Here is a 12,813-nt window from a genome sequence, read left to right as displayed (position 1 = left end):
GCTAATCATATTACAAGTAATATTCTACCACTGGCCATATGCTCAAATCTAGTCGGCTGTAATAAGTCACACATTTTCATAAAATCCCATCTGCCAAGTCAGTGATTGTGTGGAACTAGAAGAAAACAGTTTGTAAAGTGTGCTCAGTGAGCCACGGCCACCTTGTAGGAGCAGGGGATGCTGTACTCCTGACAGCGGTCGTTGATCCAGGTGTTCTCCCAGGTGCTGCGGTGACTCTGCTCGTAGGTATAGCAGGCTAACAGGGTGACCAGTGGGACCAAGTAGAGGCAGCTGAACACACCGATGCGGATCATGAATTTCTTCAGCTTCTCCTGGTTGCGCTCGTCGTGCTGGATGACCTGCCGGACGTGGTTCAGAGAAACGATACCTGCCAAGATGAGGAAGAGGCCGACTATGACGCCGACACACAACGGAGCAATAACAAAGTAGCGCAGTGCGTCCAGGTCGTAGAGCCCCACAAAGCAAACTCCACTGATGTTGTCTCCTTCAACCTTGTTCAGAGCCAGCAGCATGACGGTGAGTGCGCCGGGGATACCCCAGGCAGCAGAGTGGAACCACACCTAAGGACAGAAGAGACAAAGAGCAATACTGTCAACACTATGTACATTACATTTATGCTGTAATGTACAATTAAAAAGTATATTCTACATTTCATTGCTGTATTCTCTCGCTATTAGCAGCTGAGAAATGACTTTCAATTTTTAAGAACCTTACCGCTTTCTTCTCAATGGCCTCACAGCTCCACTTGGGTCCAGCAGCCAGGAACCACGTGATGGTGAGTATGACCCACCAGACAATACCAGCGATGGAAAAGAAGTAGAGAAGCATAAAAAGTAGAGTGCAGCCTTTGCTCTGAGAGCCCAGCACCACTGTGTCCACGCTAGTAGTATGGGCTGCTTTGATGCAGGCTGCATTGTTCCCCAACAGGAAACCAATAAAGTATATGAGCGAGACAAAGCTGTAGCAGACGGCGTAGAAGATTATGGGGCGTTCTGGGTAGCGGAAACGCTTTACATCAATCAGGAAAGTGAGGAAGGTGAAGAGCGTAGCACCCAGGCAGATGATGGAACACACGCCAATGAAACTCTTGGCAAATTCAATGTCATGGGGTTTGAAGTACATGTTGGAGCAAGGTGGAGCACAGTCCTGGGCACCCAGGAATGAAGAGCCATGACCAGGCTTGGTCTTTAGCTGCAGGGGGCACCAGAAACCAAGGTCTCTCTTAGATGATGAGGAGATCGTTGGAGTGGTTGGAGAAAGCACAGAACCATCAGATAAGCTGCATGTCTCCAGCCTGGAGAATAAAGACAATAACAGGATAATGGAATGATCACAGAGCTGTACCACAAAGCATGTTCAGCACAGCCAGGCTTTCAACGTGAAAGTCAGCGATTGTAACTTATTAACTTTCTTTGTAAACCCAGGCTTTCTGCTCCAGACTCTCTGCATGTTCAAATAAAAGGGGGCCTATAACACGTCATGTGACTCTTCTTTTGCACACAATAGACCGACGATGTGCCCCTTACTTCAGCTAACAGGTTATCATAAGAGACAGCTACTAGGAATTTTAAAAAATTATGACAGTAAAAAGCTATTAATGTGATGCAAGAAAGGAATGTTGGTAGAAAACTGTTAATCATGTGTTGATGTTACCGATCAGTGCAGCTGCTTACTTATAACAGAACAGCTGTACATTAAAGCTGATAAATTTTAAATTTCATACTTTAAACAGGATGTTGTATTGAGGTACATTTAGGTCTGTCCATCAACGCAGGAAGTCACTTTACCTTCTGGTCAAATCAGAGTCAAATTAAAGTTACTGATTGTATATCCTCTGTAATAAATACCAATAGGCTAATCAATTTTCCAATCAATGTTCAAGTAGCTACAGTACCAGCAGGGTAAATGAATTTGGCAGCAAGTCAGTACCAAGGAGAAAAATTATGCTTTTTCCAACTGAATACATGTACATCATCAGCTGACAATCTCTATTGCTCACTGAGAAATGTCAGAAACTAATTAGTAAAAGAGAGACACCTCTGGCAGCCAATTTAAACCGAAAACTCTGAGCATAGCACGTTAATGGCACAGCATAAGTTGTCATGGTGATTTAGCCAGATTAAAAGAGAGGCACCTTTGTGACACTAAAAACTCTGATTTTAATCTTGCTACATAGTACACCCCTTACGAGTTATGGGCAGTGACCTTCTGGATTGTTTGCTGATGTTTTCTTACTTGTCACACTGTAGCTCAGGAGGCCAGGTGACACCAAAGACGCGGATATCTTCCTCGCAGTCGGACAGAACAGCCTCACACTCCTCTCTGCATGGACGGATCACGTTGTTCTCTTCGGTGCATACTGGGAAAAAGGCCTGGCACAGGAAGTGGTGGACGTCCGGAGAGCAGCGCAGGCTTGCCAGGGGCATGAATGGCTGGAATTGGAGAGATGAGTGACATTATAGTCAAAATCAATTGCTGCTACGAGAGCTGTTATTGCAATCCCTACTTGAGTAAAGTTGTCTAAAAGTACATGAACTTGTTATAGTGCTATTGATGAATGTCACGGGATTGCACAGTGGAGCAGACGTTTGCACCATTGCCTTGCAGCTAGAAGGTCCCTGGTTTACGTCCCAGTTGGGACGCTTGGGAGCTTTCTGTGTGGAGTTTGCATGTTCTCCCTGTGCAGCGTGGGTTCTCTCCGGGTTCTCACCGGCTCCCTCCCACAGTCCAAAAACATGTTGAGGTTAATTGGTGATTCTAAATTGTCCGTAAGTGTGAATGTGAGTGTGCTTGGTTGTCTGTCTCTAAGTGTAGCCCTGCCATAGACCGGCAACCTGTCCAGGGTGTCCCCTGCCTTCGCCCTAAGTCAGCTGGGATAGGCTCCAGCCCCCCATGACCCTAGTGAGGATTAAGCGGTGTATAGATAATGGATGCAATTGAGATACAAATTTCATAACCTGAATAGTGTGCAAAAACAGATAAATCTGAAGAGTTCATAGCCATCTTTGTGACCTCAAAACCAAAGTTACTGCATGATTTGTCGATATGCTACTCCCTAAACAAACCACTGCAGCATGTTACATCTAAATCGGGGTCACAAAAATTATATGAACTAAGAATAAAACATTTTTTTGACACTGATATTTTTGTTGATCAAATTGTCAGGAATTAAAATGCATAGATTTCTGTCCATAAGGTAACACAGATTCATTACAATTCCTGTATTCAGACAGATCATGCTTAATGTTGTGCAGAGTCAGCTCCCAAAGGCCCATTCTGGTCCAGGAAAAACCCTGTTAATTCTGTTTCTGACACTTTCCAGCTGTGGACTATCTTTGTAGATGCTTCCAAGACATTTTATGGATGTTACAGAAATCTGCTGTCTGCCTGAATCCAATATTTCCAAAGAATGCACTGTTCAACACTGCTCTTCTTCTTCTACACTGAGGTAGTGGCCTTTACACTTTCTGGATTTATTGGTTGTAAACACTGACGTTGCCCCAGGAAAACAGTAGCAATCCATAAGATACAGAAAGCACAGTTGAAGATATATAATGTATACAAATAATGGTTTGATTTTTCCCTTATGATTTGCATGTGAAGCCTATGACCAAATATTGCATTGTGTAGACTGCTGAGGTCAGAACAGGAGCTTCTGGTTTGCAAGATGATAGAATATTACAAAGTCAGAAAAAAAATTATGAACAAAGTGAGATCCATTTTTAGACATTCCCATACCTTTGCTTTTTTGATAGTAAATGGAAAACTTTTGTTTAATTTTTTCTAAACATTATTAGAACAGAACAAAACTGGTGGTGGATTACAAGTCAACTTTGCTTTATTTAAAAGGTCACAAGTCAAAAAGGTTTGAGAAACCACTGCTCTACACCGAGTCTTAACTTCATTTTGTTAAACTGCAGTGCCCTACAGCGTCACACAAAGCTGCCCATTCACTAGTTGGAAACCATATTCCTCTGTTTCAACACGCTGGTCAAGAGCTTAAGGACTGAATGCGGAGGGGAGGGGGTGGTATAGGTTGCAGGAAATGAGTGCATGGACATTTGGAAACACACAGCGACAGGCCAAGAATGCACAGAGCTGTTCATAGGTAGGTTGCTGAGGAGCCAGAGAATGTGGGAATTTATCAGCTGCGTAAAACTGAAGAAAACTCTATTCTAGTTAACTGAATCCAGCTATTGGCCATGTCATCTTTAAATAATAGTACACATTTCAGAAAACGGATTACAAACATATGGTACACAAACATTGAAACTGTCACCAGTTCTCCCTGTAAGAGCCCCTCGATAGCTACAAACACATGCTGGATGGATGTTTTAGAATACTCTTGGTTTCAACTTGATGAACTATCATCTGACTTCCTAATTAGAAAGACTACTGTCAGTATAAACTACTCATATTTGTAGAAAAAACACACACATACGCTAGAGCACAGTCCACCATTCAATGTCTCCTTTCCTCTTCTTCCTCCTGAAATCCAGTCTGGCAGTAGGCCCACATCTCTGGGGCCTGGGCATGCCCCCTCTGACAGTAAGCGTCCTTGTTTCTCTCCTGTGGAGGTCCTGGACTCCGAGCTCCTCGTGGTTCAACAATCTGACCTTTATTGGCTTTACAGCCGTTACTGTAAAAACTGCCCTCATTTCAGAAAGCTTCAATCAGGATCAGCTGTAGAAGTCGAGCTGATTTGCTATTAAGGCAAAATCCTTTGCAGAGAATTTCATAGCAAAGTACTTCATGGATTAAATGATTTGAAAAAAATGACTAGGCTCTCACTTTCCAAAGTTTAAGTCAAACTTTTAAGACCCTCAAGTGTTCCCTGTCCGTTACAGTTCGTCAATTAGTCTTTCCATTCTCTTTGTATTCTAACACTTCAAACTTTTCTGTTTCAAAAGCTGGCAAACACTGCTGGAATCTGGGACCAAGGGCGGAAAAAGGTTAGCCCTCCTCCGGAAAATCCTACTGATAGGCTGGCCTGAGCCCAGAATAAAGCAGAAGTCTGCCTGATTCCAGCGTCAGGGCTTTGTGATAAATCACTGCACACTTTCAAAGAGCGCTATGCTCAGTATGTAATATTGAATGTAGCCCCAAGAGTAAGATTGTCACCTGGGAGACAGGACAGTGGAGGTAAGACCATGTACAGGGGGAAATGAGTGAGTGATTAACAGAGAGAGAATACTCATTGTGGTATGCACGGTAGGCTTTGTGTGCGACTGGGTGTGTCCCTCCCCTTCCTCCAGATATCAAAGGCCTTCACAACAAAGTCGATGGAGTTGCCCGTGGCCAAGGTTGCTGTGAAATAAGAAGCCTATACCTTTGCCAAATGCCTCACAAAAGACTCCTTCAACAGATCACTGTTCATCCTCAACATGCTGACACCAAATGTGAGTAACCCAAACCCAGGCCCTGAGGAATGCCAGGACACAGGATGCCACTGCTAGAGAAACAGAGTGCATTGCTGAGGAGGGACACAAGACACGACCTGGTCGAAAGGCACATCAGACAAAGTGTTGTAGCATCATATACTATGTTTTATATGAGTAAGGCAGCATAAAGAATTTGCATATAACTTTAAAAAAAAAAAAAGCTTACACCATCCAAAACCTAATATTGAAGCAGCACTGGGCAGTAGCTAGACATGCATTTGACCAGATTTGTATGAAGAGGAAAGACTATTAGCCTGAAGAGAAAAAATGAAAAGTTGAACTGAGATTTCAATTCTCCTAGGTTTGGTGTAATGTAATAACAACTAGGATGATACTGCAGCTGTTGTGCATGTTATTCCATTGTTTCAAACCAGACTAAATTGTTGGATGTAGCCTAACAATGTTTAAATTTCCATTGTGTCCCAAGGCACACACTTCTCAGAGCAGCAGCTGAGTGTCATATGAGAGCCATTGTTGCTTAGAGACAGGCAGTCAACTTCTGTGGTGCATTACTGACTGGAGCATGTCATTCTTTATGTATCCTACAGATGCTAAAATATGACTTATTTTATAACTGTGAGGACCCCCATGTCTTTAATTTGTTCAAAAACCTTGACTAATTAGCTTACTAGCTACATTTAGTGGTCTTTCATGGGTCCTGACTTGGAGATTCTGGCAAACTGCCACACTGTCAGGTCATGGCAACAAGCCCTGCAATATACAAAGTCACACAATAATGTCCTCAGTTAGGCTAGATTAGTTATTTTGACATTAAAAAAAGACTGTTTGACTGGACTGAATTATATATATTTTTGTGTATCTGCCTTTTGCAGTTGACATCAGGGCACATTTAATTTTTCCTCTGTTTTGTAACAACATAAAAACTAAGCGTAACACAACAACACTAAAAAGAAACATTTTAACATCGATTTGAGCATTGAAAATGGATATATTAGGACGTCACTTTCAGTTCTAAAGGGCTGTTATTTTCTTTTACACACACACACAAATATATAATACATTTAACTTCACAAATGTTTAGCCACTGTATTTTTCTGTGTGCCAGTTAGAACTGAAGCAACAGACGCTTTTTTTTTTGAGTGAGCACAGAAGCAGAAGACAACCAAAAATGACTGAAAACATATGAGAAGATCGCCAACAAGCTGTAAAAGTAATTAAAGCCGCAAACAGTGATGGACGGGTTCTCGCCATACGATTGTCGGCCTTCGTGCATGTCAGGGTTTGGCAGACACTTGCTCTGGGCGAGACTCTAAACTGATGTGTCGAGTTTCGGGCAGATCAGAACACGTGCGGCCTCATTACGAGCCACTTCCTGTTTAGTGGCGATCCATGGCGGCGTACGTGTTGGCCGTGGCGGAAATGCGCTCCGGCTGAGACTCGGAGCACGTGTGTAAAGTTTCAGGCCGATCGGAGCACACACAGGCCAGTTGCACAGCATGTCTTGTTTTATGGCGTTTTGGCAAAATCCCGTGGGTTGCCATTTCCACGCCGTCAGACTTTTGCACAGCAGTTCAATGACTTTGAATCACCACCACCTGTAGTTTGTGCTGGCCAAATTTTAGGTGTATATGACCGTCCCTGTCGGAGGAGACAGATTTTTAAAATGCCCAAAAATGAGCGAAAATCTCCAAAATTTTCCACGTTTTTTCAAAATGGCAGACTTCCTGTTGGGTTTAGGGCTTGGTATTGATTGACTTTTTTTTTAGTCCTGACCTGCTACACATGCCTACCGAATTGTGTAGGTCTAGGTGAAACGGCCTTCCAAAAGGACTCCATTGAATGCCGGAAACACAGCAAAAAAAAATGAGCAAAATGGCCATTCATCGAAATTGCGCGGACTGCCATTTCCAAGCCCTCACACTTTTGCGGAGCGTTTTAATAACTTTTAATCACCATGTCCTGTAGTTTGTGCTGGTCAAATTTCAGGTGTGTACGTACGACGTACCCCCTAGGAGGAGATGTTGAAAATGGCCGACATGCTTGCCATTTTTCCAACATGGCAGATTTCCTGTTGGGTTTACAAAAGTGTGCTGATGGACTTTATTGTGCGTCCCGAGCTGCTACATATGTGTACAGGTTTTTGCAGCTCTACGTCAAACATAGCCCCGATGGGACTCTGCTGAAATATTGTGGGGGGCGCAGTTAGGTCGTGTTGCATTTTCGAGCTTGGAGCTGGTCAATTTTTTTGTTCGTCCTGATCTGCTCTATATGGCTACGAAATTGCGTAGCTCTAGGCCAAATGTGCTTGCGACAGGAGTCCATTGAAATTTTCAAGGGGGCGCTGTGGAGCCATTTTGGCAGTAACATGTCCAATTCCTTTAAAATATACACATTTTTGCCAGTCCTGGTGTGTGTGGCAATTTTGGTGAGTTTTTGGGCATGTTCAGGCCCTCAAAATCGCATTTGTTTGGGATGAAAAATAATATTAAGCCCAAGGGTTTCAACAGTGTCCTTGCACTGGTGTGCTTGGACCCTAATTACTGGAAAATGTTCACTATCCCAAGAGGAAACATGCTTGTTAGCTCAAAGCACAGAATTAGCTGTTATGTCCAGTGGTCTGGTCAGAGCCATTGATTTTATGATTAAGACTGTTAACACACTTAATGTGTGTTCAAAGCGGTTACATGAACACTGCTAATATTTGCAAGGCTCTGTGCTTGGCATCCATTCAGAGTTTCAGTTTGGGAAACGGTGATGGGAGAAATATTGGAGTCTCATATCATGACCTTGTGGAGCCAACAACACTGATTAAATCATGTATGAATGCATTTGTCCAGAGTTAAGCTCTGTCTATTTACACTGCATTCACCTCTAATATGAATTTTTAAAATGAAAGAAGTCTGTCATATTTTAAGAAAAGAGCAAGATTTCCACTAGCAAGATTTTACACTACTGTTTAATATTTTTATTTTTACTTTATCCTATTTTTATTTTATTCTATTTTTTGTCTTCTTTTATTTTTATTTTTTTTTATCTTATCTTGTTGCACTGCATTCTTTGCACTACCACTTTAGCTCTGGATCTGGGAAACGCTGTCTCATTTCACTGTGTACTGTACAACTGTATGTGGTTGAAATGACAATAAAGCCCTTTGAATCTTGAATCTTGAAATATTATTACCAGAATGAGCACAGCAGCGCTATAAACTTCTGCTGCAGGCCAACAGTATGCCAATGGCGTTGTCTTTTTTTTTAATGACAATGCTAAATGTGTGAAGGGACCTGCTGCTTTTAGCACTCTTTAGTAAGCTCATGATCTGTGTGAGCAGCATTATCATTGCTACTAGCTGCAGTTTCTCACTGGAATGTGTCATGCTAGGTGACCAAAGCTGAGAGATGCATGTCAAATGTGGAGTGTGGTTTTAAAAAATTTATGCAATGCAAATATGTGTGTCACAGTGACACACATCCTTGTATTGCATAACTTTCACTGTCTAGAGGTGACACAGTCAGCTCTAAGCAGTAATTTTATGTAGGTAGTAATAGAGAAAATGCCCATCCGTAATCTTTGATAACATTGTGGAAACTTGCATTCTGCCCCCCTGTTGCAAGCACATCCTCAACTGTTCATAAATCCATCTATATTGCAAATAATCTTTATTTCCCACGAGTCAAATGACACTACCAACGTCATGAGTCACTACTTCTTGTTACCACAGGCATGAATAAGAAAGTTCTTCCTTAATTTTCTTTCCATATTAAAGGAACCTTAAGGTGCATTTGCAGTGGGAAGACCCTCAGTGACTTTTATTGTGGCAATGATGTCTAGTTTTTAAAAAGTAATCATTATAGCTGACAATCCAGAACAAGTGTACAGATTCACAGTCATAACCACATGGACAACAATGCAGTGTTAAAGGTTTATTGATGAGATAGTGCTCCATAAAAATCCGGCCTGATTTGTGGACAAACAGTGGCTGGTAAATACTGTGTGCCCATTGATGTCCATCACAAAATGGTAATTATGGCTCAGTCAATATGTGCTTCAATAAGTACTGACAGGCACCGTCAATTCTAGCTATTACCAGCACTAATTGTAGCACTAATATTAGTAATTATTTAAAGACGATGTGCATGTAACTTGAAGAATCTTTTCTTTTCACAAGCACAGGGAGCTTTTCTTCTGATATATCTGGTATTAGTGCAATACACACTTCCACCAAATTCAGCCTAAGGCATTTAATTTTTGTTTTTCAAAACTTTAATAACCCTGCCAGAATTTAAAATAATATGATATGGGTTTGAACAATTTTTGGCATTTAGTCAAATACTGTTCACACCCAAAACTTTGACATTATATTGACTGGTTCACTTAATGCCACAACAGAATAGTAAGAATAAATCTGTAACACAGTGGGTCCTGAAATTAAGAACTGATTTCAAAAAATAGAAAGTGAACAATAAATAAAATATGCATTTAAGATTAAATGTCACTGCATATTTCATAGCAAAAAAATGTGTATAATATTCTAAAATATGTCATGTAGGACTCACCTCCATATTACTGGCTGCAATATCCTGATCATAGTGCTCCATCATGTTGGGAAAGAAGGTCATGTTGTAGGGCATCCCCAAACACCGATGCACTCTGATAGGCTCACAGGTAAACAGACTGTGGGAACTGCAACTTCTCACCCATATCAGAGCCAGGCACACCCACAGTGGTCCTGGCATCAGCATGGCAACGGTTGATCGGGAGCGAGTCTGTTTTTTTTGTTTTTTTTTAATAAATGAGAACAGGTTTCTTTTTGGCTCTGTGTGAGGATATCTTGGCCCGAGCGTTAAATTCCACTGGCTCACACTGTCATCCACAGATCAGTTCTCCTGGGGACATCTCAGTGGAGCCGGTAGGGTGTTGTAGCAGGAAAAACTCTCTCGTCATTGGTCAGCGTGTGCCTCTGGGTCTCAGATAGGACTCCCACATCCCTGAAATGATTGAGGTTATGGTGAATTGGGTTTCCATTTTCAGCTACACAGAGGAGTTGCTTGTTTTGAATCCCAACCCATTTTTCAACAAAAATTTGTTGTAGTTGGTTATTACCAAATGTACTACAGAACAGCAGAGTGGGGATACGATGAAGCTGTATCATTAAAACAGTCCGTCGTGCATTGTTCCATCACCAGGACAATGAAGTATAGCCATTCTTTATTATTCCAGTGCAGCCCTACAGGTCCCTTGAGGTCCTCAGGCTAGAAGTTCGGAAGCACTTTTTTTTTAAAAGACAGATCAGTCAAATGGAATTAAGGGAGCAAGATCCAGTCAATCCCTATGAGGACTGTGGGTGCATGCATTTACACAAGGTGGGGAATGCTAAAGATCCACGCTGATTCAGTAGAATGAGTCTCAGCTTGTTGATGCACATTAAATTTCAAGTTGAAGTGTGAGGGTTCCACACACGCTTTCACATTATGAGCAACTAAGACAGAATGTAACACTTTCTCACTTTCAGCTAAAGCAAAATATCCATTTGTTTACAGTTACTGATGATGAGTTCACATGGGCCACATAGAATATATAGACATACCTACATATTTGATACAATTTCTGGTTATATTCTCACATGTATAATACAATAAGAAGTATCTATAGATGTCTATGTACAGATATTGTCCTTAAAGAACGGACAGATATGTGGTTTATATAAGTGCTTGAATTCCTGATAATTACCATATGCTGGTGTTATCACTGGTGGTAGGAGATTATTATTACTGCACCACTGTTTATGCATACAGTTCAGGAACCTCCATAGTATAAAGCTGTGTAAGTTCCTAGTGCTGCACTACAATACTTTATAGAGCATTTACAGCTGCTTATTAGCATAACACCTTTAGTAGCATATTAGCAGTGATTAAAAAGACAACAAAAGTTAGCAAAGAAAACAACACCGTCACAGCAACCCAAATGTACAAGTGGGTGAAAACAGCATTATTACGTTGCTGTTATACTTCTGTTACGTCGCTTTTTTTGGTAGCTAAATACTTTTAAGGACATGTTAGTCCACCGCCTGCAGGAAAAGCCGTTTTCACGTAAATTAGACACCAACTGTCGGGAAAGAGAGTTCAGTCTACATCCCTGCTTCGGTCGCTGACACGGGGAAAGGGGCCCGAAACAACTTCGCTACAAGAAAGCAGAAACAAAGTAAGTAGGTCAAAATACCAAATATAAACACTTACCCCCATATGCCCGAGAGTTTATGTAAAAGTTGACTACATGGATACTCGTCAGAGCAGTTCTGTTCGGAATTCGGTGGCGTGTTTCCTGCGATAAGCTCCAGAAACGTCCCTCCGTCTTTTCTTGTCCGGCTGCTCTGAGCTGACGCTGCGTTCAGGTGCAGTTGGAACTTTTTGCAGTTATAGAACAGGTTTGACTGTCAGCACACAGTCACCCTCAAACGTTTTCATACCCTTCCATTAAAGAAAAGGAAAAATTCACAAAAGTCACTCAAATAACTGCAGACTGAAAAAAGTCATAATACATGAAAAAAAGGTAAATTATAATTTGGTGAAATAAGATATTGCTTTTGAATTGTGGTTGAAAAGAACAAAAAAAAACTCTCCCGGACAATTTAGAGCAATTTGCTGATGAGCAGTGAGCCAAAATGATTGAGAGTTACAGAAAACACTTGATTGCAGTGATTGTCTCAAAGGGTTGGTCAACAAAATATTAGTTTCGTGGTTCCATCAGTCTTGTTTGTTTTTTTGTTTTTTTGTTTATTTATATATATGTTCAACCACAATTCAAAAGCAATGTCATGATTTATTTATTTTTTATTATCTTATTTCAGTGGCAGCTGTTTTTTTCCTTCTTTAATGGGAGGGTATGAATACATTTGAGGACGACTGTATGAACAGATAACAGCTGGCGTGTTGTCGAAACAACCAAAGCGATACAAGACAAAGAGTTGTATCAGGATTTGTCCTTTAAATGATATGCGTTTTTAGTGGTTCGCAATGTTTGTGTATTTTTGGAATAAATTATTTAGACAACAAGCTTAGACAATAGCACACCTAAAAGATTTTTGTTTGTTTGTTTGTTTTACTTTCTAGACTATCGTTTACATTTTCTAAACTTCTAGCTCAAAAGCTCTTGAATGTCTCAAACAATCCTAGCAATAACGAAGTGCACTTGAACGCAGCAGTTGTGCAGTTTACACATGGCAGAGCAGACTGAGTAGATCTGTGGATCTAAAACTGGGTTTCAGGGCTTATTTAAAAAACAAATGCATAGTCAGTTTAATTTACATTTATTTATTTATTTATTTTGCTAAATTCCGTGGACTGCACACTCGTATCATTTTATTTTTGAGATTGGTAACCGAGGATGCTGGTGT

The 12,813-nt window shown here is 41.1% G+C and overlaps 1 protein-coding gene across 1 annotated transcript in view; it reads right to left on the bottom strand.

Moving 5' to 3' along the window:
* The window catches only part of fzd6 (frizzled class receptor 6), a 14,936-nt gene extending 3,141 nt beyond the window's left edge, over window positions 1-11,795 (bottom strand). Inside the window, exons 1-5 of the mRNA XM_008279165.1 lie at window positions 11,657-11,795; window positions 9,977-10,408; window positions 2,257-2,453; window positions 736-1,315; window positions 162-581 (exon numbers count right to left, since the gene is read on the bottom strand). Of these exons, the coding sequence (XP_008277387.1) occupies window positions 162-581; window positions 736-1,315; window positions 2,257-2,453; window positions 9,977-10,162 (1,383 nt within the window). The 5' untranslated portion in view covers window positions 10,163-10,408; window positions 11,657-11,795. The remainder of the gene's footprint in view (window positions 1-161; window positions 582-735; window positions 1,316-2,256; window positions 2,454-9,976; window positions 10,409-11,656) is intronic.
* Window positions 11,796-12,813: the final 1,018 nt, after the last annotated feature.

This window comes from Stegastes partitus, unplaced genomic scaffold (assembly GCF_000690725.1).
Source record: "Stegastes partitus isolate 25-593 unplaced genomic scaffold, Stegastes_partitus-1.0.2 Scaffold146, whole genome shotgun sequence".
In the NCBI taxonomy this organism is placed as follows: Eukaryota; Metazoa; Chordata; class Actinopteri; family Pomacentridae; genus Stegastes; species Stegastes partitus.
This window is presented reverse-complemented; position numbering and strand designations above follow the sequence as displayed.